We start from the raw sequence: 21,659 nt of genomic DNA, 5'->3' as shown, positions 1-21,659 counted from the left end.
CCATGGCTGCTGAAGCAGTGGAATCATCAGTATTGCAAGCATCTTTGCTGCCAGCTTCCTCACCAGCCTCCAGTCTGAACACTGCTTGCCAATCACCTATACGTGAAATACACATAGGGACCATCACTCAAGAAATGGAGGCTCCTTACTGTAACTGGAGGTTCTTGATGTGTGGTCCCTATTTGTATTCTACTCCTTCACCTCCATATGCTCTGCTTCAGATCCTGTTGGATTTGTGGTAAGAAGAAGAACTGGAGGGGTATTGACCCACACTGCCTGTTATATTCTTGGTTGGGAAGACTAGGAGAGCTACTGTGCATGTGTGGGCCAATGGAAGCTGCTTTGAAGTAGTTCTGGACTTGCGTGCATGGCCTGCATGCATATTCCATGTGTGGAATACAAATAGGGATCATGCATCTCAAAGAACTCCAGTTACAGTAAGTAACCTTCACTTTCTGCTAACACTGTTTCGTAATTCTAAAGAAAGAGGTCTTCAGCCAATCCTGGATCCGAGGAGGCTAAACAGAACATTCTGAAGCGAAACCTTTAGATGTACAACTCTAGAATCCATTATCCCCTCCCTCTCCTATCTAGATTGTTTTGCTGTTCTCAATCTCAAAGAAGCTGACTTTCATATGTTGATAAGACCATCACACAGAAAGGGTCTTTGTGTTTCCATAATGCAGGACCTTTTCCAATGCAGGGTCCTCCCTTTTGGTCTTTTTACAGTGTACCTAAGTCTTTACAACCTATCTGTAGTGGCAGCTTTTCTGAGAAGACCGGAGGCTTTTGTTTTTCCATATTTAGATTATTGGCTCTGAAAAGTTGCTTCTAAAGACTAACTGAAGGAATTGCTCAATTCATATGCTCTCTGTTCCAAAGATTGGCATTTTTGATAAACAAAAAGAATTCTCTAATGACATTTTCACAAAATATCCTTTTCTTAGGAGCACTTCTTGACTCCAAAATGGCAAAAGCTGACCTTCTGGAGGAGAAGTTCCTAAAGATGAAATCTACCAATCATTCTCTACTTCAGAGTCCATCTTAGAAAGTAAAGTTCTTCCTCTTCCCACCGGTTCTTATGGCATCAGTGACATCAGTCACAGCTTATGCAATACTAAAGATGAGGCCTCTACAACACTGGTTAGCAAGAAGCTTCAGACCTGCAAATACAAATGTGAATCTAATAACGTTCCAGAGAAAATCCAGAAAACTTTCTTGTGGTGGATGGACCAAGAAAATGTATGGAGCTGAGTGATGCTCAGCCCTCTCTTTTTCCATGATAATTAAAACAGACATCTCAAAAAGAGGCTGGGTGCGCGCACCTCAACAATTTTGTAACAAGTCGTCTCTGGAATAAGGAGTAGCGTCACCTTCATCTCATTGTTCTGGAGTTAAGAGCAATTCATTTGATGCTCAGCTCATTCTTCCCTCAAATGCAAGGATCTGTGGTTCAAGTGGCCACAGATAATATGAGAGCAATATATCATGTAAACAAACAGGTGACCCTGCTCATGATAACTTTGCAAGGAAGCAATGAAACTTTGGGATTGGTGTATACTTCATGAGATTTATGCAGTGCCTCTGCATGTGACAGGAAGTCTCAACCAGTTTGTTGATCAACTAAGCAGAGACTCTTCCCAGATGTATAAATGGTCATTGAAAGACTCTGTGATCTGGGACATTTTTGTTATTTTGGGCACTCCAAATATAGACGGGCCACAAGATTTACCAAATGTATTGTTTTTGTTCAAGAGCAGGAGTGAACACTTACTCTCTAATAGATGCATTCCTTCTCATTTGGGGTACAGATCTAATGTATATGCTTTCCCACCATTCTCTTCAATGTTAATGGTTGTAAAGATCAGCCAAGATGATACTTGTCACCCCTGTGTGGCCGAGACAGTAGTGGTTCCTTCTTTTCAAAGGGAACTACAGACGCTTATAGAAAAGGAGTACTTGTGGCACCTTAGAGACTAACAAATTTATTTGAGCATAAGCTTTCGTGAGCTACAGCATGCATCCGATGAAGTGAGCTGTAGCTCACGAAAGCTTATGCTCAAATAAATTGGTTAGTCTCTAAGGTGCCGCAAGTGCTCCTTTTCTTTTTGCGAATACAGACTAACACAGCTGCTACTCTGAAACAGTTGCTTATGTTTGTCACTGGATCTTCTATCACAGTAGCAATGGAAAGTGCATCATCCAGGTCTATTTTCATTGGGTCTGATAATGTGAGCAATAAGATTCTGACAGAATTAGAGATGTAGATGTACATGTTTTACTTAATGCTACAAGACAACAAACAGAAAATGTTATGATTTAAAATGAAAAAGATTTCCACTGTAGGTATTAGATAAGGGTATTGATCCTATGTCAGCTCCTATTCAATCCATGTTAGATTTATTTGCTCTTTCCAAAGAATAAAGGTTTATCTATTACATCACTTGGGGTATATTTAGCCACAATTGCAGCATTTTGTATAACAATAGATCTATACTCTTGCATAATATTAAGAGGTTTCTGAAAGAGTTATTAAATCTCTATCCCCCGTGAGAAAGCGTACCCCATCATGAAATTCAAACTTAATGTTATTACAGATTGTCTTCACCCTTTGAACTTTTATCATTTTATTCTCTATTTCATCTTTCGATTAAGACTGCGTTTATTATAGCAATAACATCGACCAGGAAAGTTAGTGAACATCATGCCTTAGTGGTCCTCCATTTACAGTTTTTCATAAAGTAGTTTTGTCCCCGCACAGAATTTACCAAAAGTAATTTTTCATTTCCATGTCAATCAATCCATTAGTCTACCAGTGTTTTTCCCCAGACCACATTCAAGTAATGGCAAGTCAGAATTACTCTATTTGGATGCTAAAAGATACTTAGGACCATGGATTTTAGATTTTTATGCAAACTGTTTCATATGTGGGTAACTATGAAGGAAATAACATCTGTGCATAAGTGGGATCTTAGGTGGGTCAGATAATATATATTGAAAAGTTTTATAAAAACGCCTCACAATCTCCTCCTGCTCTGCTGAGAGCACACTCCGCTAGAGGAATTGCTGCTTCTGTAGCATGTATAAGGCATTCCCCACTAATTCAAATGTGTAAAAGCAGCCATGTGGATTTCAATACATATGTTTACTAAGCAGTGTGTGTTAGCATCAGGTGACCAGTTTGGTAGATTGGTTCTGTAGTCCTTGTTTAATTAGGACTTTTTTACCCACTGTCCCTCTTTCGATATATACTGCTGACTAAACTGTCCCAAGAGTGGGGACATGCAGAATACACTCAAGAAATGAAGGTTATTTGTAACCAAAGTTATGAGGTGAATTAGGAATATTCACACTCTCTGCCTTCCTTTTTTTTTTTCTGCAGAGTTGTAACTACTCACAACTCTACATTGTTACTCAGTATTTTGTTCAGTTCTGGGCACCACATTTCAGGAAAGTTGTGGATAAATTGGAGAAAGTCCAAAGGAGAGCAACAAAAATGATTAAAGGTCGAGAAAATATGACCTATGAGGAAAGATTGAAAAAATTGGGTTAGTTTAGTCTGGAGGAGAGAAGACTGAGGGGGGACATAAGTTTTCAAGTAGATAAAGATTGTTGCGAAGAGGAGGGAGAAAAATTATTCTTAACCTCTGAGGATAGGACATGAAGCAATGGGCTTAAATTGCAGCACAACGGTTTAGGTTGGACTTTAGGAAAAACTTCTTAACTGTCAGGGTTGTTAAACGCTGAAATTGCCTAGGGAGGTTGTGTAATCTCTATCATGGGAGGTTTTTAAGAGCAGGTTAGACAGTCACCTGTCAGGGATGGTCTAGATAATACTCAGTCCTGCCTTGACTGCAGGGGCCTGGACTAGAAGACCTCTCGAGGTACCTTCCAGCTCTATGATGCTGTGATTAGCAGTGGATGGAACTGAGGCGCCGCTGCTGCGCACACACACCCTCCCTTATAGTCCCACTGTCGGAACGTGCTTGAACGCTAAGGGGGAGGATGGGGCTGGGGTGGGTGAATGTTCTAATGGGCACTACTAATCGAAGGCTGCCCCACTCAATAGCATGAGCTGGCACATAGCCCAAAGGTGTGAATATGCAGAGTCCATCTTGAAAAACCTCAGTTACAAGTAAGTAACCTTAATTTATTACAATCGGCAAATATAGCACATTGACTAAAGATTAATTTGCCCAGCCTTTGCAGTGTCTTGACTAAACGGCAATAGAAACATCTCGTTTATATTTTTTGTTAATTATTAGTTGATAGTAGGTTTGCTAAAGAACAATGTAGGGCCAGATCCTTCATGACCCCTGAACATGTAGGGCCAGATATGCCCTCCCACATCCTTCCCTTGTATGGCCCCCAGCTCCCTTTTTGCTGCACTGGTGGTGCAAGCAAGCTGTAAAAGTGCCTTAATGGGCCTACTGGGATTCAGCTGCGGTGTGGAAATCCCCAGCTGTAGTGACGCAGCTCAGCTAAACCCAAGGATTGAGGACTCAAAATGTAGTTCAGTTTCCATATTCCATCCACTATTTACACACCCCAAGAGGTGTGTAGTCCCTTCAAGTCAGATTCAAGGCACATTAGTAGGATGGTGAGGGGAGGCTTGAACTGCAGCTGCTCAGCCTGTCCAGGCTGTGATAAGTAGCCAGAGAAATTCAATCTCTAGGGTTGTTAATGTAGCACCTTTGACAAGCCCTAAATTTGGCACTACCCAGAAAAAAAAATGAAACTGAAGTGTAGTTCAGTTTCCATGTTTGTGTGTTGTTCGTTTGTGAAATGCTGTACTTGTAAATTGCTCAGTATAAATAATAATGAAAAGGGAAGATTATGCTTTTGTGATCTATTGCTGTTTAAAACACTTCAGTGAGCAAGTTTCTTACTTGGTTGTTTTTATTTCCTGTATATATGGTATGTGTGTATGAACTATAGAGACTGCTGCTATGGTTGAAGTCAGTTATTAACTTTTCAAAAACTTTTCCTTCTGCAACCCAGTGTCTCCTACAGTTCTGGCTGTCCGAGCTGTTCTCATCTCTCTGTACCTTGCGGAAATGGATTGGTGTTTTGGCGCTGCAGTCTGGCCACTCCCTCTGCTCCCACTTGCAGCTAGATTGTCTGCTTCCACAGCAGCAGACAGTGGCAGTCTCTTTTGCGCCTGCTCTTACTTTTACTACTTTTCTGCCCAGTTTTTTTGGGCAGTGGGGAGCAATGTTCTCCCTCCTCAGCATTACATCTCCTCCCTGGATCAGGGGTTTAGCCCTCCCTGAGACTCCATTTCAGCATCTCCCTGCTGTCTTCTCAGACCCTTACAGGAATAGCAGAGCAGCCAAGAAAGCACTGGGTCAAATCCAAGCACTGTTCTATATGTGAGGCAGCCTTCCTAGGTTCAGCAGATGGTAAGTAGTGCATCCAGCCTTCCAGTCCTAACTCAGTTAGATCCTGCAGCTGCAAGTCAGACAGGCAGGTATAGTCCCCTACCCAATGAGGCAGTCACAACCCCGACTGAGAAAAATGGACCAGGAACCCTAGGGCAGAGCAGGGAGAGGTTCCAAAGGTGAGGAGGACCCTGACCAATTGACTCGGAGGGTAAGTCCCAGAACAAAGAATGGAGGCTTGTGAGGCCATAGGTTTCCCCTCCCACCCCCTCCCCCAAGTTTTAAAGTGCGTCCCAAGCACCCTGGGGAAACTAGCAGGGCTTTCAATTAGTCCTCTCCTTCCCAAGTCGACCAGGAGGATCTTACGAGTCCCCCCCCCCCCAAGCAGGGGGAATAGGACCCACTGGGGAAGGATACTGAGGCAAACCTTTCAAGACCTTAAGGGAGGCAAGCAGCAAAAGGCCTCACCAAAGCTGCAGCAGAGCATCTATATTCCCAAAGTGTGCAAAAAAGGTTTAAAAAAAAAATCTAAAAAGGGGAAGAAAAAGCACAAACAATCCAGGATATATGAATTCTCCTCCTTTTCTTCCTTCTCCTCCAATGAGGAGGGTGAGCTGTCCGGCTCTGAAACGTGAGCAGGCTCCTGTGATTTAGCCTCAGCGTAAAATCCTCCCCAAGGCTGCAAGACCCTTTCAGTCCTCTGAGGAAGTGATTAGGGATGAATGGAACAAGCCTGGTAAGGCAAGCGTATTAATAAGAGTGACCTCAGGCACTATAACATTCAAGAACCAAACGACCAATGGTGCTGAGACACTGTAAGTTGATGCCAGCGTCCCTTGCCAGGGGTATGGTTATTTCCTCAGAAGGGGAGTTCTACTTTAGGGACCCCATGAATGGAAAGATAACCCCGTGAGGCCACTCTCTAAAAGGGCTTTGAAGCCGCCTCTGCCACTTCTGAACACCCCTGGCAGCTACCTGCTTTGAAAGAGTATCTCATTCCTGGCTGGAAAATCTCAAAGGCCTTAAGGACTGAGATCTCCCGAAACATGGCTCCATTTTAAAGAAAGTCTCCCTAGCAACAGCATTTGTAGCTGACACCTCCTTAGATGCAGCATGGTTCTCAGGCTGAGCCATGGCTTCCAGCTCAGTAGCCAGTTGCCACCTCTGGCACCGACCCTAGAAGGTGGGAACTCAGTCAAAATGCTCAGCCAAGTTTACAGGCTCCCTCCTGTTTGGAGAAAAGCTGGATAAGATGGTGGCTATGGCAAAATCCACAGTCTCTCCCTTTGCAACCAGGTGGTCTCAGGAGAGAATCTAGACCAGCCTTCAGAGAGGGTCTCCTTTCACTCCTTGTCAGCACAGAGCTACCAGTGAAGGGACAACAGATTCCTCAAGGGAACACAGTGGAATCAAGGTCCAGGGCTCCCCCCAAAATCTGACAAAGATTGCATAGGCCTCGGCTTAGCTGAAGCTAGGGGGCAGGATTTCTCATTTCCTAGAGGAATGGTTTTCATTGACCACAGACAAGTAGGTCAGGGAAATAATGAGCCAGGGATACTCCCTCAGCTGTGGGCTCAACTACATCCATTCTTTATTCAGTCTCCCAGCTTCAACACCCCATAAACAATCTGATCCAGAATGAAATACCTCATCTAATAGACTGTGTTCCCTCAGAAGAAAGATTCTCTGGGTTTTACTCCATCCTCTTCATTGTACAGAAGTGAATGGGAGATATCAGAGCCATTCCTGACCTCAAAAGGCTCAAGTGGATGAAGAAAATTTAGTTTTGGGTGCAGACTCTGGGCTCTACAATGTCATCCCTGCTCTATGGGGATTTCTTGACTTCAGTTGATCTAGTAGTAGGCATCTTGCAGTGTAGAGAGACCATGGGTGTGCGCCCCTCAGAGGTATACTCAGTTGATTTTATGGCAGCTGAAGAGGCCCACTCAAGAGAGACAATCTCTGCTGCATCGGTCACATTTAAAGGTGATGTTTTGACCCTTTGGGCTCTGCCTTCTATGAGCTCTTTTCTCCTCTGCTAAGCTGGACTGCTTCCTCTTCTAACTCCAGAGACCTTTGTTAAGCTCTTGTTTCCAAAGGCTGTGGTCTTGAGTGTGATCTTCCCATTTGTTCACATCTATGTCCGTTTCTTTGAGGTCTCGCTTGCATGCATCCTTGAAACACCATTTTGGGCGTCATTTGGTTCTTTTTCCACATGCCAATTTGCCATAGAGGAAGTCCTTTGGGACGCACCCATCATTCATTTGGCACATATGCCCAAGCCAGAGGGGGCGTCTCTGTTTGAGGAGTGTTTGCATGCTTTGTATGCTGGCCCATTTGAGCATCTCAGTGTTGGTGACTGTCCCTCCAGGAGATTCCAGAGATTCGATGAAGGTAACACATATGAAAGCTGTTGAGCCTCTTTTCCTGATGAGCGTATAAAGTCCATAAGATTCAGTAGATTTAGCAGAAACATATCCCCATATTCCCATCAGACTCTGCCTTTGCATACTTCTGAGGTTCACCTATGGCAGGACACGTTGTCAATACTGAACACTCCTTTTCACTGTGTCTTTGGCCTCCAGGGTTTTTACAAAGATATTGGGGTTGATAGTAGCCAGACTCAGGTGTCGGGGAACTCATTGTCCCCCTTCCTGGATGACATCCTGATCAAAGCTCCATCGCATTCAGCAGCATACAGGGCCACGTCTCAGATGTTGATTTTCCTCCAGAAGTACAGCTTCATCATTAGTACCAAGAAAAATTCTCTGGTTCCACCCAGAAATTTATTTTCTTGCCCTGGAGCTGTAGGAGACCTACCATAGCATTATGTCTCCAACTTCTAGGTCGCGTAGTGTTTGTGCATAGGGATCACTCCACCAGCACAATCACACATCAGAAGTCTTCAAGGTTGGCACCAAGGTTGGCTAAAGGTTTAGCACCTCTTCCTAGAACACATGAAAGATCAAATACGGGCTCCAAAACAGGTATTCAACTCTTTACATTGGTGGCCAGCCCACAACATTGTCTGCAAAGATATATCCATCTGCCTTCCAGTTCCTTTAGTCCTGGCAACTGATACCAGCCTGGAGGGCTGGGGAGCTCATTTGGAGACCCAGATAGCTCAGGGCTGCTGGAGCTAAAAGGAAAAGGCTCACAACATAAACCTTGGAGAGTTGAGAATGGTTAAGCTAGCTCTGCAAAAGTTCCAGCCCATCCTAAAGGGCAACCATGTCCTAGTTCATTCAGGCAATATGACTATGATAGTATATTTAAATAACCAGGGGGACCAACAAGTTCAGCACTACAGTGAAAATAATGAGGTGGGCGGAACAGTTCTTCCTTTTCCTCGGAGCAAACCACATCAAAGGAGACCTGAACCAAAAGGTAGACTGGCTCAGCAGGCCCAGGGTCAACAAGCCCTAGTGGGGTCAGAATCAGGAGGTTTTCAGTCTCCTCAATCTCATCATTCAGATGTTTCACCTCTCTTTGACTGACCTGTCCATGAATTGTACAAATGTAAATAGGCCAAAATTCCTCATAAGGGAGGTAGACTCCAGATCTATGGGGACAGATGCCTTATCGCACAGGTGGCTGCAGGGCATACCTTACAAGTTTCCACCCTTTTCACTACTGAAAAATAAAATGAGAACAGACAACAGGTGATACTGATAACTCCTCATTGGCTGAGAAGACCTTGATTCTTAGACCTAACGGGGCTGACACTGGAGTCTGTACTCCAGTTTCCATGGATACCAGGCATCCTCTCGCAAAGTCCTCTTCCTTATCTGGACCCAAAACGGCTACAACAAACAGTCTGGTTATTGCGAGGGAAGCACTAGAAGATCTTGGTCTGTCCTCAGGAGTCATTAAGATGTTGATTACAGCTAGGAGAGTATCAACATTAAAAGTATCTTGTCCAGATTCAATGACTATTGCCAAAAGCTCAATGGAAATTCCAGGAATTCCAACCAGCGTTCCCTCTAATTTTCTCCATCCATGTGCGGAATAAATTTTATGCGCACAGAAGTATGTGCGCCACCAGTAGAAACAAACCTAGATATAATATATATTTTTAAAAAGTTACCATAGGGATAATTACTTCAGTCGGGACAGGCTAGGCATTTTAGAACTCACTACTCAAAGAATTAAATTTAAGTGTAAGAGAAATGAAAATAATGAAATTCATAGACCAGTCAAAACACTAAAATAACACACTTTGAAAGAATAAAATTACAGAGAATATATCTGTATTGCAAGAAGTACCAAGAAGTAACAACAATAATAATACAAGTATGTTTTTGGAGATGAGTGTGAAAGAGACTGTGCGCGCAACTTGGAGACAGTGAGCGTGCTGGCTGCTGGGGAAGTTTCTGAGAAATGTCATGTGCTGTCTCTTTAAGGCACTCAGTGAAAGGCACCTCCTGCTCTGTCCTGAGCCCTGTTGTCTCCCATCCCCCGCTCTGCAGAGATGGGGTACATGGGCATGGGGGAGGAGGGGAGAGAGAGTATGAGTGAGAGAGACAAAGACTGTCTGAGCTGGCTGCTGGGGAAGTCTCAGAAACCGGGCGCTGTCTGTTTTAAGAAAGGCACTCAATCACTCACCCTTCAGACTGCAGCAGCTCTGAGTCATCCTTACCCAGGCTGTCCCTTCTCCCCTGCTCTGTGGAGATGGGGGACAGGGGCAGGGGAGAGGGACACCCTGATGTCAGCGTCGTCCCCCCCTTGCTCTGTACAGCCAGCAGGAGGGTTCTGGGAGCAGCTGCAATACAGCAATGAGGCTGCAAAGCAGCGCAGGGGAGGGACACCTGAACACACACTGCTGGATAAGCGCACTCTGCTAATCAACTGGGTGGCACTTGAATCTCTCCTGGGTGGCTGCCCAACCACGTAGCTTACAGGGAACACAGATTTCAACCATTCTGGACTTGTTCCAAGACGGCATGGACAGAGGCCATCAGTCCAGTACCATTGCATATCAAATGTCTGCTCTTAGGTAGCAGGCTATTTGCAAAATCCTCAGACTCCCTGGCACACAGTCCACAAATAGCCCCATTGCTTTGAGCAGTCCAATAAGCCACACCATCAGTCAGGCAGCTATTCCCAAAATGGCACCTTCCACTCATTTTGAGACTCTGACTTCAGTGTTGGCCTTTTATTTATCTATTAACACTTGTTTCTTAGTAGCTGTCACATCTGCCAGGCGAGTGTTGAAATTGGCAGCCTTATCTATACAGGAGCTTTACTTTGTGTTACACGAGGATCAGGTGGAGCTAAGGGCACCGGAATTCTGTCTTCCTAAAGTAAATTCCTCCTTCCATACTTTCCAACAAGTTGTGGTTCTTTTATTCTGTCCAAAACACAATATCCAACTGAACAGGTGTGGCACACCTTAGAGATCAGAGGGGTGTTGAAAACCTATCTCAAGTGAACAGACTCCACAAGAATATTGGGCTCCCTATTTGTGTCCTTCCACCTGAAATGCCAGGGATTCAGAGCTTTCAAGTTCTCCATTGCTAGGTGGATTAGAATATGTATTCTGGAAGCCTACAGATCTTCAGAGATTCCTGTCCCGGAAGGGATCAAGGCTCACTTCATGAGTTCCTTAGCAACCTCATGGCAGAATGACCAAATGTGTCCACTTCAGAAATTTGAGGAGCAGCTCTGACGGGGTTCCCGGTGAGCAACCTGGACTGTGGGACCACTGAGCCCTCCCAACCAACCAACCTGGGTGGCCTCTCACACTGTGATGCTGATGTCAAGCTCCAAGCCTCTGATAGGCACTGCACTCACACATTCAGGGACGCACCCAACTGAGTTTCATGAATGATTTCCCAGCCACTCATGAACTATCAATAGGGAGGCTTCAGCCAATTCTCCCCAGTCTTGCACCCCCGAACTGTACCGTCTTGCACTGGTCAGAAGTCTGGCCAGTGTAAGTTTATTACCTAGTTTGCCATTTTGTCAAAGGAAAGTGGATGTGCACCAGCCTTTGTAACCTGAGCTCAGGTTTCCCAAGCACTTTAGACAAACTCACTGGTAAGCATAAAACATTAAAGTAAGTTTATTAACTACAAAAAAAATTAAATGATTATAAGTGGTAGGCATAAAGGTCAGAGAGAGTTACCTTAAGAAAATAAAAAGTAAACATGCATTCTAAATCCTAAACTTTTAGTCTAAGCAAGAGTTGAATCAAACACCTTTTCTCACCTGGACAGATGGTACAAACAGGCTATAGTTCCTCAACACGAAGGCTGGGAATACCTTCCAACCTGGGACCAAACTTCCCTAGTTCAAATTCTTTGTCTTTCAGACCTTCTTCCAGCTATTGAGATTGTGGGGCGGGGGAGAGACCCAGTGATTATGTCACCATCTCTCTTTTTATCCCTTCTTCCAGCTACTAGAAAGATCCTTGCAGTTATGTGGAGGTCAGGCAGTTCCCATTGGTCAAACAGTATTGTGCATATGCCTTCTCTAGAAGCCTCTGGGATAGTGGATTGTGTGTTGATGAGCCAATAACAACTGTCTGGCTATCGATGACTACTCCTTTGTTGTAACTGAAAGGCTCGTTGTGGGTGTTTCCAACCTCTCAACATATTTCAGTAACACAAATAGTAATACTTCATAACTTCACATACAGTGATAGTACATACTATCCAACAGATCAGATCAAAACTTACAAAATGGTACCTCGCAAGGCATACTTTGTATAAAACATATAATCAAATCACAGTGGTGAATATGGGGGTTCCAGGGTGCTACTTTGATGTACAGAGTGTCACTTGGTCTACAATTATAACACCTTCATTAAACACTACAAGGTGGACCTTTTATCTTCTGCAGAGACTTCCTTTGGCAGGTAGATGCTGCAGGCAGTGGCCCAGAAATAGACTTTTGAGAGAGCTCACAAAAAGGGGGATACTTCTTTTCTACCAGACTTTTGTTTCATAATCCTCCCTACATCTCTTCACTGGTCACTACTTCCCAGACATTCAGAATTGTGGGAGACGCTGTGCTGTAGAACAGAAGATTTCTTACTGATAATGTTCATTCTGCTTGCAGCATCTTCCACAGTTCTACCCACCCTGGATGGCTCATGACTTAAGAGTCAGATACTAAATAGAATCGTTACCATATGACTGTCTTCTTCGGTCTAATGTACATAGTTATTTCATTATCTCTGGCATATCTGTTGTTGGTGTTATATAAATTTTATAGCTGGGGAATAGTGGGAGCAGAGGAGGTGTGGCCAGAGCATATGGTGCCAAAACACTGATCCGCCTCCTTGAGCTGCAGGGAGCAGCCTAGATGTCCAGAATTGTGGAATATGCTGCTAGCAGAAATTATTGTTAAGAAATTTTCCATTCTGTGTGCCAAGGGCCACAAATTTGTTACAGTTGATGCTTTACGCTGTTTGCATCTTGGGGGCAGTACCAGACCCATCAGTCACTGGCAGCAGAAGTTTGCCCCACTCTCTAAAGTTTCCTCAAGATTGTTCTGCCTACAACTGGCCAGTGGCTCAGCCAGACCTTGCAGCTACAGGTCTTTTCCGAGGGAAATGCCAAACTTTATTTCAAATGTTTAGACTAATGGGCTCGGGAATGTGTCTGTCTAATTCCCAGCCAGGTCCAAAGGAGGAGATTGTCTCCTCAGCTCTGCTCCTCCTCCTGAGACATTTGCAGCAGATGTTGCTTCAGGAAGCGAACTAGGCTGAGAAGGGGGTCTGTGTGTCTGCTCTATTTCTCCTCCCTAATCCTGCCTTCCCCTCGAGAGAAATCCCATTGAGTTGAGGTTTCAGAGTAACAGCCGTGTAGTGAGCTGTAGCTCATGAAAGCTTATGCTCAAATAAATTGGTTAGTCTCTAAGGTGCCACAAGTACTCCTTTTCTTATTGAGTTGAGGGTAAGACTTCACACTATATTAGCAGCTGATGAGCAGTCATTCTGTGCAGCTTTAGTGTTGTTTTGCAGTGTGGCTGCTCTCACTGTAACTAGGTTAACTTGAGAGGAGTTAACTTGAGCTAATTGCAGTAAAGATGTAGCCTTAGAGGTCAGTGGGGTGTGGCAAAGTTGCAGCTTCCACAATCCATAGACCTCCCAAACCCTCCCATTGTAATGGAGAGCATAGGGGAAAACTTTGGAGAGCCTCTCTCCATGGAGATTTTTCCATCACATTGGAGGTGGCAATAAGGCCTTGAAAATTCAGCAGTAAAGCATATAGTAATGTGTGTTTAACAAACCCTATTATTTTATTTCACACCTTTTCAGTAAGCTTGAGTTCTATGGTAGGTTCTTCACTAGAGAATATTGTCTAGCTATAAAAATGCCAGTAATTCAGAATATGAAGTTCAGTTTAACTCTGATATTTCTTTAAAGAACAAATGCATTGTGAAATTTATTGCTGGCTTTAACTAATTTAATTTCCATTTCTCCACTCCACAGGAGCAGCTCCAGAGCATATACCTAAAGGAAGTACTGTGGAATTTATTCTTACCTGGTGTCTGGAAATAAGAGCAGTTCCCAAAAAGGTTTTTATATCTTGCTTTGCTGTTTTTAAGAAAAGATCTTATAGATTTCAAGCCCAGAAGGGACCATTGTGATAATCCAGTCTGACCATAACACAGGTTATAGAACTATCCCAAAATAATTCCTAGAGCATAGTTCTTAGAAGAACATCCAGTCTTGATTTAAAAATTTTTTGTGATGGAGAATCCACCATGAACCTTGATAAATTTTTCCAGTGGTTAATTACCATCGCTGTTAAAAATTGACCTTATTTCCAGTCTAAATTTGTCTACCTCCAAATTCCAGCCATTTGATCATGTTATACCTTTCTTTGCTAGACTGAAGAGCCCATTATCAAAAGGGTATGTCTACACTACGAAATTAGGTCGAATTTATAGAAGTCGATTTTTATAGAAGTGATTTTATACAGTCGATTGTGTGTGTCCGCATTAAGTCAGTGGAGAGCGTCCACAGTACCATGGCTAGCGTCGACTTTCGGAGCATTGCACTGTGGGTAGCTATCCCACAGTTCCCGCAGTCTCCGCCACCCATTGGAATTCTGGGTTAAGCTCCCAATGTCTGATGGGGCAAAAACATTGTCGCAGGTGGTTTTGGGTACATGTTGTCAGTCACCCCTCCCTCCATGAAAGCAATGGCAGACAATCTTTTCGCACCTTTTTTCCATGTGGGCGCCACACTGCTTTCAGCAGACGGTGCAGTAGGACTGCAAACCATAGTCATCCACCCGTTCCGCTGCAACTCTGCTCTCCTGCAGACGCCATACCACGGCAAGCGTGGAGCCCGCTCAGATCACCATGGCAGTTATGAGCATTGTAAACACCTTGTGCATTATCCTGCACTATGTGCAGAACCAGAACCTGCAAAAGCAGGCGAGGAGGCGATGGCAGCACGGTGATGAGAATGATGAGGACATGGACACAGACTTCTCTCAAAGTATGGGCCCTGGCAATTTGGACATCCTGGTGGCAATGGGGCAGGCTCAAGCCATGGAATGCTGATTCTGGGCCCAGGAAACAAGTACAGACTGGTGGGACCGCATAGTGTTGCAGGTCTGGGATGATTCCCAGTGACTGCAAAACTTTCGCATGCGTAAGGGCACTTTCATGGAACTTTGTGACTTGCTTTCCCCTGCCCTGAAGCGCAAGAATACCGAGATGAGAGCAGCCCACACAGTTCACAAGCGAGTGGCGATAACCCTCTGGAAGCTTGCAACGCCAGACAGCTACTGGTCAGTCGGGAATCAATTTGGAGTGCGCAAATCTACTGTGGGGGCTGCTGTGATCCAAGTAGCCAACGCAATCACTGAGCTGCTGCTATCAAGGGTAGTGATTCTGGGAAATGTGCAGGTCATAATGGATGGCTTTGCTGCAATGGGGTTCCCTAACTCTGTTGGAGCGATAGACGGAACGCATATCCCTATCTTGGGACCAGACCATCTTGGCAACTAGTTCATAAACTGCAAGGGGAACTTTTTCAGTGGTGCTGCAAGCACTGGTGGATCACAATGGACGTTTCACCAACATCAACATCGGATTGCCGGGAAAGGTACATGACGCTCACATCTTCAGGAACTCTGGTCTGCAGCTGCGGGAAGGGACTTCCCAGACCAGAAAATAACTGTTGGTGATGTTGAAATGCCTATAGTTATCCTTGGGGACCCAGCCTACCCCTTAATGCCATGGCTCATGAAGCCATACACAGGCACCCTGGGCAGTAGTCAGGAGCTGTTCAACTATAGGCTGAGCAAGTGCAGAATGGTGGTAGAATGTGCATTTGGACGTTTAAAAGCACGCTGGCACAGTTTACTGACTCAGACCTCAGACCTCAATATTCCCATTGTTATTGCTGCTTGCTGTGCGCTCCACAATATCTGTGAGAATAAGGGGGAGACGTTTATAGTGGGGTGGAAGGTTGAGGCAAATTGCCTGGCTGCTGATTACGCACAGCCAGACACCAGGGTGGTTAGAAGAGCACAGCAGGGAGTGCTGCACATCAGAGAAGCTTTGAAAACCAGTTTAATGACTGGCTAGGCGACGGTGTGACATTTCTGTTTGTTTCTCCTTGATGAAAACCCGCCTCCTTGGTTCACTCTACTCCCCTGTAAGCCAGCTGACCTCCTCCCTTCGATCACCGCTTGCAGAGGCAATAAATTCATTGTTGTTTCAAATTCATGCATTCTTTATTAATTCATCACACAAACAGGGGGATAACTGCCAAGGTAGCCCGGGAGGGGTAGGGAAGGAGGGAAGGACAAGGCCACACTGCACTTCAAAACGTATTGAATGCCAGCCTTCTGTTGCTTGGGCAGTCCTCTGGGGTGGAGTGGCTGGGTGCCTGGAATGCCCCCTGCTGCTCCCCCCAGTGTTCTTGGGCGTCTGGGTGAGGAGGCTAGGGAACCTGGGGAGGAGGTCGGGCGGTTACACGGGGGCTGCAGAGGCAGTCTGTGCTCCTGCTGCCTTTTCTGCAATACAGCCATACGCCAGAGCATATCAGTTTGATCCTCTGGTAGCCTCAGCATTTCATCCTGCCTCCTCTCATCATGCTGACGCCACCACTCCTCTTGCTCATCCCTCCTGTGCTCTTGTTCATTTTCTGCTTTCCTGGACTCTGCCATTGTTTGCCTCCACGCATTCTGCTGAGCTCCTTCAGTGTGGGAGGACTGCATGAGCTCCGAGAACATTTCATTTCAGGACTGCTTTTTTTTCGCCTTCTTATCTGCGCTAGCCTCTGGGACGGAGATGATAGCGGGAGTGTTGAAACATTTGCAGCTGCAGGAGGAAAAAAAGGGAGAGTAGTATTTAAAAAGACACATTTTAGAAAACAGTGGGTAGATTCTTTCACGGTGAACCAAGCTGTTAACATTACATAGCACGTGCTTTCGGTACAAGGTCACATTTTGCCTCTCATAGAATCATAGAATATCACGGTTGGAAGGGACCTCAGGAGGTCATCTAGTCCAACCCCCTGCTCAAAGCAGGACCAATCCCCAACTAAATCATCCCCAGCCATCTGCTTCCAGGCCACCCCCAGATGATTCCCTGCCTGCTGCCAGGCTGCTCCCACCTGCCAGGCCACCCACGCATGTCCACCCACCCCAAGTATTCCCACCCACCTACCTACCACCAGGCCACACCTGCATGTCTGCCAACTGCCATACCACCCCCGCATGCCTGCACATCTGAAACCCAGATGCCCCTGCCCACATGCCCGCTCACTACCCCCCACCACCAGGCCACACCTGCATGTCCACCCACACATGCACTGCCAAGCCACTCCACAGGCCAGCCCAATATATCAGGTGTATTCTCACAATATATTCCTTAACTAGTTCTGTAGGACACAAGTACAATGGTCACCATCTCTCAGTTCTTACACAAACAGCATACCACTTCAATGTCCCTAGCCTTGCAGATCTCACTGTATCTAATGTTTGTAAATTACAAATTACACTCTAAACAGCCAGAAGATTCCTGTGATCTTGATATAGAAACCCTCAGCTGATGTCTTGGAAATGTCATAGCAGGGAGACCTCAAAAGAGAAAGTTCACATGATCATTGAAATTCATTCAGCATTTGTACTCCTACGACTTTCCAGTACTCTGATGTTTGCTAAATTTAAAGTCTCCTTAAGAAATCCCAATGTCATAAGCTGTGATTGTTCTCAATCACTGGCAGGAACATCTGCAGAACATGTTCTCCAATAATGGTGGGATAGGGGCTTGCAATGCCGCATAAATGGAGAGCTTGAGTGTCAGGAGGTCTCCAAACACTGTAGTAATCTTATAAAGATTTAATGATTCCTTAAAGCATAGCACCCAAACCATCTAAGATTCCCTAACCAATGAGTGCCTATGGACTGCTAAGGACCTGCAGAGCTAATCTCTTAGAACCCCTCAAAGCCACCTGTTAGGTAGCCAGAAGATATATTGAGGGCCTGCTGGTTTGGTGTGAAATCACACACGCAGGGCCGGGCAATAGAATTCAGCTTGCAGGCAGCCATGGTAAGCCACAGTCTTTTGGCTTCTTCAACCTTCATAACATGTGGGAATGGTTTCAAACAGCAGCGCCCTCATTTCCCATACCAAGCACCCGTTGGGTTGGCCATTTAAAATGGGTTGGCCATTTAAAAGGAGGGGCTGCGGTTTTCAGGTTAACGTGCAGCACAAACCCAACTAATACCACCCCCCAGCCAATTCTCTGGGATGATCGCTTCACTCCTCCCCCCACCATGTGGCTAACAGTGGGGATGATTTATTTTCGGCCACAGGCAAACAGCCCAGCAGGAATGGCCACCTCTAGATATCCCCTTAATAAAATTCCTCTATTTCGACCAGGTGACCATGAATGATATCACTCTTCTGAGGATAACGCAGAGAGATAAAGAACGGATGTTGCTTGAATGCCAGCAAACACTGGGACCATAACGCTGCCATGCTTTGTTATGCAATGATTCCAGACTCCGTGCTACTGGCCTGGCGTGGTAAAGTGTCCTACCATGGAGGACGGAATAAGGCTGCCCTCCCCAGAAACCTTTTGCAAAGGCTTTGGGAGTACCTCCAGGAGAGCTTCATGGAGATGTCCCTGGAGGATTTCCGCTCCATCCCCAGACACATTAACAGACTTTTCTAGTAGAAGTACTGGTTGTTAATGCATCCCAAGTCTTCAGGGCAGATTAATCATTAAACATGCTTGCTTTTAAACCATGTATTCTATTTAAAAAGGTACACTCACCAGAGGTGCCTTCTCCGGCTTCATGGTCTGGGAGCCTGGGTTGGGAGGGTATTGGTTCCAGGGTGAAAAACAGTTCCTGGCTATCGGGGAGAATGGTTTCATCCTCCGTCTCCTCATCATCTTCCTCATCTCCAAAATCCTCATCCCTGTTGTGTGAGACTTCCCCCTTGCAGGAATTCATGTACAGGGGTGGGATAGTGGTAGGGGCACCCCCTAGAATTGCGTGCAGCTTATCATAGAAGCGGCATGTCTGGGGCTCTGACCCGGAGTGGCCATTTGCCTCTTTGGTTTTTTAGTAGATTTGCTTGAACTCCTTAATTTTCACGCAGCACTGCTGCGGGTCTCTGTGATAGCCTCTATCCATCATGCCCTTGGAGATTTTTTCAAATATTTTGGCATTTTGTTTTTTGGAACAGAGTTCTGATAGCACGGATTCGTCTCCCCATACAGCGATCAGATCCAGTGTCTCCTGTTCAGTCCATGCTGGAGCTCTTTTGTGATTCTGGGACTGCATGGTCACCTCTGCTGATGAGCTCTGCATGGTCACCTCTGCTGATGAGCTCACCATGCTGGCCAAACAGGAAATGTAATTCAAAAGTTCTCAGTGCTTTTCCTGTGTACCTGGCCAGTGCATCCGAGTTGAGAGCGCTGTCCAGAGCAGTCACAATGGAGCACTCTGGGATAGCTCCTGGAGGCCAATACCGTCAAATTGCATCCACACTACTCCAAATTCGACCCAGCGATGTCGATTTCAGCACTAATCCCCTCGATGGGGAGGAGTACAGAAATCGATTTTAAGAGCCTTTTAAGTAAAAAAAAAAAAAAAAAAAAAAAAATGGCTTCGTTGTGTGGACAGGTGCAGAGTTAAATCAATCAAGTTACCTTTTAACCTTCTCTTTGTTAAGCTAAATAGATTGAGCTCCTTGAGTCTGTCACTGTACGGTATGTTTTCTAATTCTTTAATAATTCTCTTGGCTCTAGATCCACAAAACCTGTGGAAACTGCCAGGATGCCACATTTTCATGTCCCTTTCTATTTCCATGGTGCTCCTCTTCACATCCAGGCATGAAAGAGAGCAGATGCCTATATAAAGAGGAGTCTTCTTTGAGGAGTGTCCCTGTGGTTGCTCCACTTTAGGTGAATCTGTGCCCCTGCACTTGTAATTGAAGATTTTTAGTAGTGCCTGGTTGGGTCGCACATGTGCTGTCCCTGTCCTGCACCGCCTCAGGCGGTTACATAGTGGTGTGCAACCAACTCTCCCTCAGTTCCTTCTCTACTGCCCTCGATTTGAGATGGCAGCATCTGACAGAGGTTCCCCATCACCCTCTCAGAGGAAGGAGCACTCCTCCAAAAAGGTGACAGAGAAACGGGGTCCGACCTCCCCTTCTCAGAAACCCATGAAAAAGAGACATTCCTCAACACTTCAGACCCCATCGGTACCGACTGTCTACCTCAGGAAGTGGGACCATCCAGTACTGTGTGAGCCAAAGACCTAAGCGTCTGGCTCAGAAAAAGGCAAAAAAGGGAAATTTGCCATCCTTGCCTCGGTACTGCCGGAGCCACTCAAACATGCAACACCAAGCTGCTTAGCATTGCTACAGTCTCTGACACCACTGTGACGTTCCCCTTTGGTCATTTATGGACCGGTGATCTGCTAGGTCACTCCAATCTATGACTCTGGGAGCCAGCCTTACCCTGCTCTGCTGTGAGAATCCCCACTCCTGAGCTGTTCATACACAGCCTCTGACATGTAAACTGCTCTTTGCATTGTGCAACTGAATGACACTAGCCAATATCTCCTTATATCCGAGGGTCAGATCCTAACTTGCAAAGCTTTACAAGCTTCATTGGAATCTGCAGACACGGGGGCATTGTCCACTGCCACAGCCATAGTAATGTGACCAGCTTCCTGGCTCCACTTCTTGGGTTTTCCAAAAGAGGTACAATCAACTGCAAGGATCACCCATTCAAAGGACCCAAGCTATTTGCAACGAAAAAGGATGAGTCCCTTCACACATTGAAGGACTCCAGGGCGACGCTGAGATCCTTGGGCATATGCATGCCTACACAAAAGAACAAACGGGAACTCGATGCAAAGATCTAGCTCCACATGCGACACCGGGGGTGGGCAAACTTTTTGGCCCGAGGACCACATCTGGGTGGGGAAATTGCATGCAGGGCCATGAATGTAGGGCTGGGGAGGGGGTTGGGGTGTGGGAGTAGGTGCAGTGTGCAGGAAGGGGCTCAGGGCAAGGGTTTGGGGCAGAGGAGGTGTGCGGGGTGTACGAGGGAGCTCAGGAAAGGGGGTTGGGGTGGAGGAGGGGGTGCACAGTGTGGGAGGGGGCTCAGAGCATTGGTGCAGGGAGGGGTGTAGGAGGGGGCTCAGGGCAGTGGGTTGGAGTGCAGGAGGAATGTGCGGTGCAGCAGGGGTTGGTGTGCAGGCAGGGGGCTCAGGGCAGGGAGTTTGGGGTGCAGGAGGAGTTTGGGGTGTGGGCTCCGGCCCAGTGCCGCTGCCGCAGCTTACCTGCAGTGGCTCACACCAGGGCCAGGGTAGGCTCCCTGCTGGCCCTGGCCACGTCCCTGCGGCCCCTGGGTGTGTGTGGGGGGAAGCGGCAGACGGCTGAGCGTGCCGCTCTTGCCTGCGAGTGCTTCCCCCCCACCCCCAGCTCCCATTGGCTGCAGTTCCCCGTTCCCGGTCAATGGGAGCTTCGGGGGCGGTACCCACAGGGAAGAGGAGCGCCCAGAGCCCTCTGCCCCCCTCCCCCAGGGTCTGCAGGGACATGGTGCCAATCGTTTCCCGGAGCGGAGTGGGGCCCATGGTGCCATGAGGGTGGCAATCCTGCTTGCTGGATCCAAAGCCCCGAGGGGCTGGATCTGGTCCGCGGGCCATAGTTTGCCCACCCCTGTCCTACACGCAACCTCAGAGGCAATATGACCTTCAAAGGCTGTGGCAGAGACCCGTAAGATGGAGACCACTCCCTTCTCAGTTCTCGACATCCCAACAACTCCCTCTAAACAACAGT

The 21,659-nt window shown here is 46.2% G+C and overlaps 1 protein-coding gene across 12 annotated transcripts in view; it reads left to right on the top strand.

Annotated features, from left to right (window-relative positions):
* Window positions 1-21,659, top strand: part of MTRR (5-methyltetrahydrofolate-homocysteine methyltransferase reductase) — a 172,235-nt gene that overhangs the window by 40,765 nt on the left and 109,811 nt on the right. For all 12 annotated transcript variants that reach the window (XR_012157387.2, XR_012157386.2, XR_013635360.1 and 9 more), the window contains one exon: window positions 13,822-13,907. Coding sequence is in view for 9 of the 12 variants with exons in the window: in XM_073332389.2 (XP_073188490.2) it covers window positions 13,822-13,907 (86 nt within the window). In the remaining 3 variants the exon portion in view is untranslated. The remainder of the gene's footprint in view (window positions 1-13,821; window positions 13,908-21,659) is intronic.

This window comes from Lepidochelys kempii, chromosome 2 (genome assembly GCF_965140285.1).
Source record: "Lepidochelys kempii isolate rLepKem1 chromosome 2, rLepKem1.hap1, whole genome shotgun sequence".
NCBI classification, from domain to species: domain Eukaryota; kingdom Metazoa; phylum Chordata; order Testudines; family Cheloniidae; genus Lepidochelys; species Lepidochelys kempii.
This window is presented reverse-complemented; position numbering and strand designations above follow the sequence as displayed.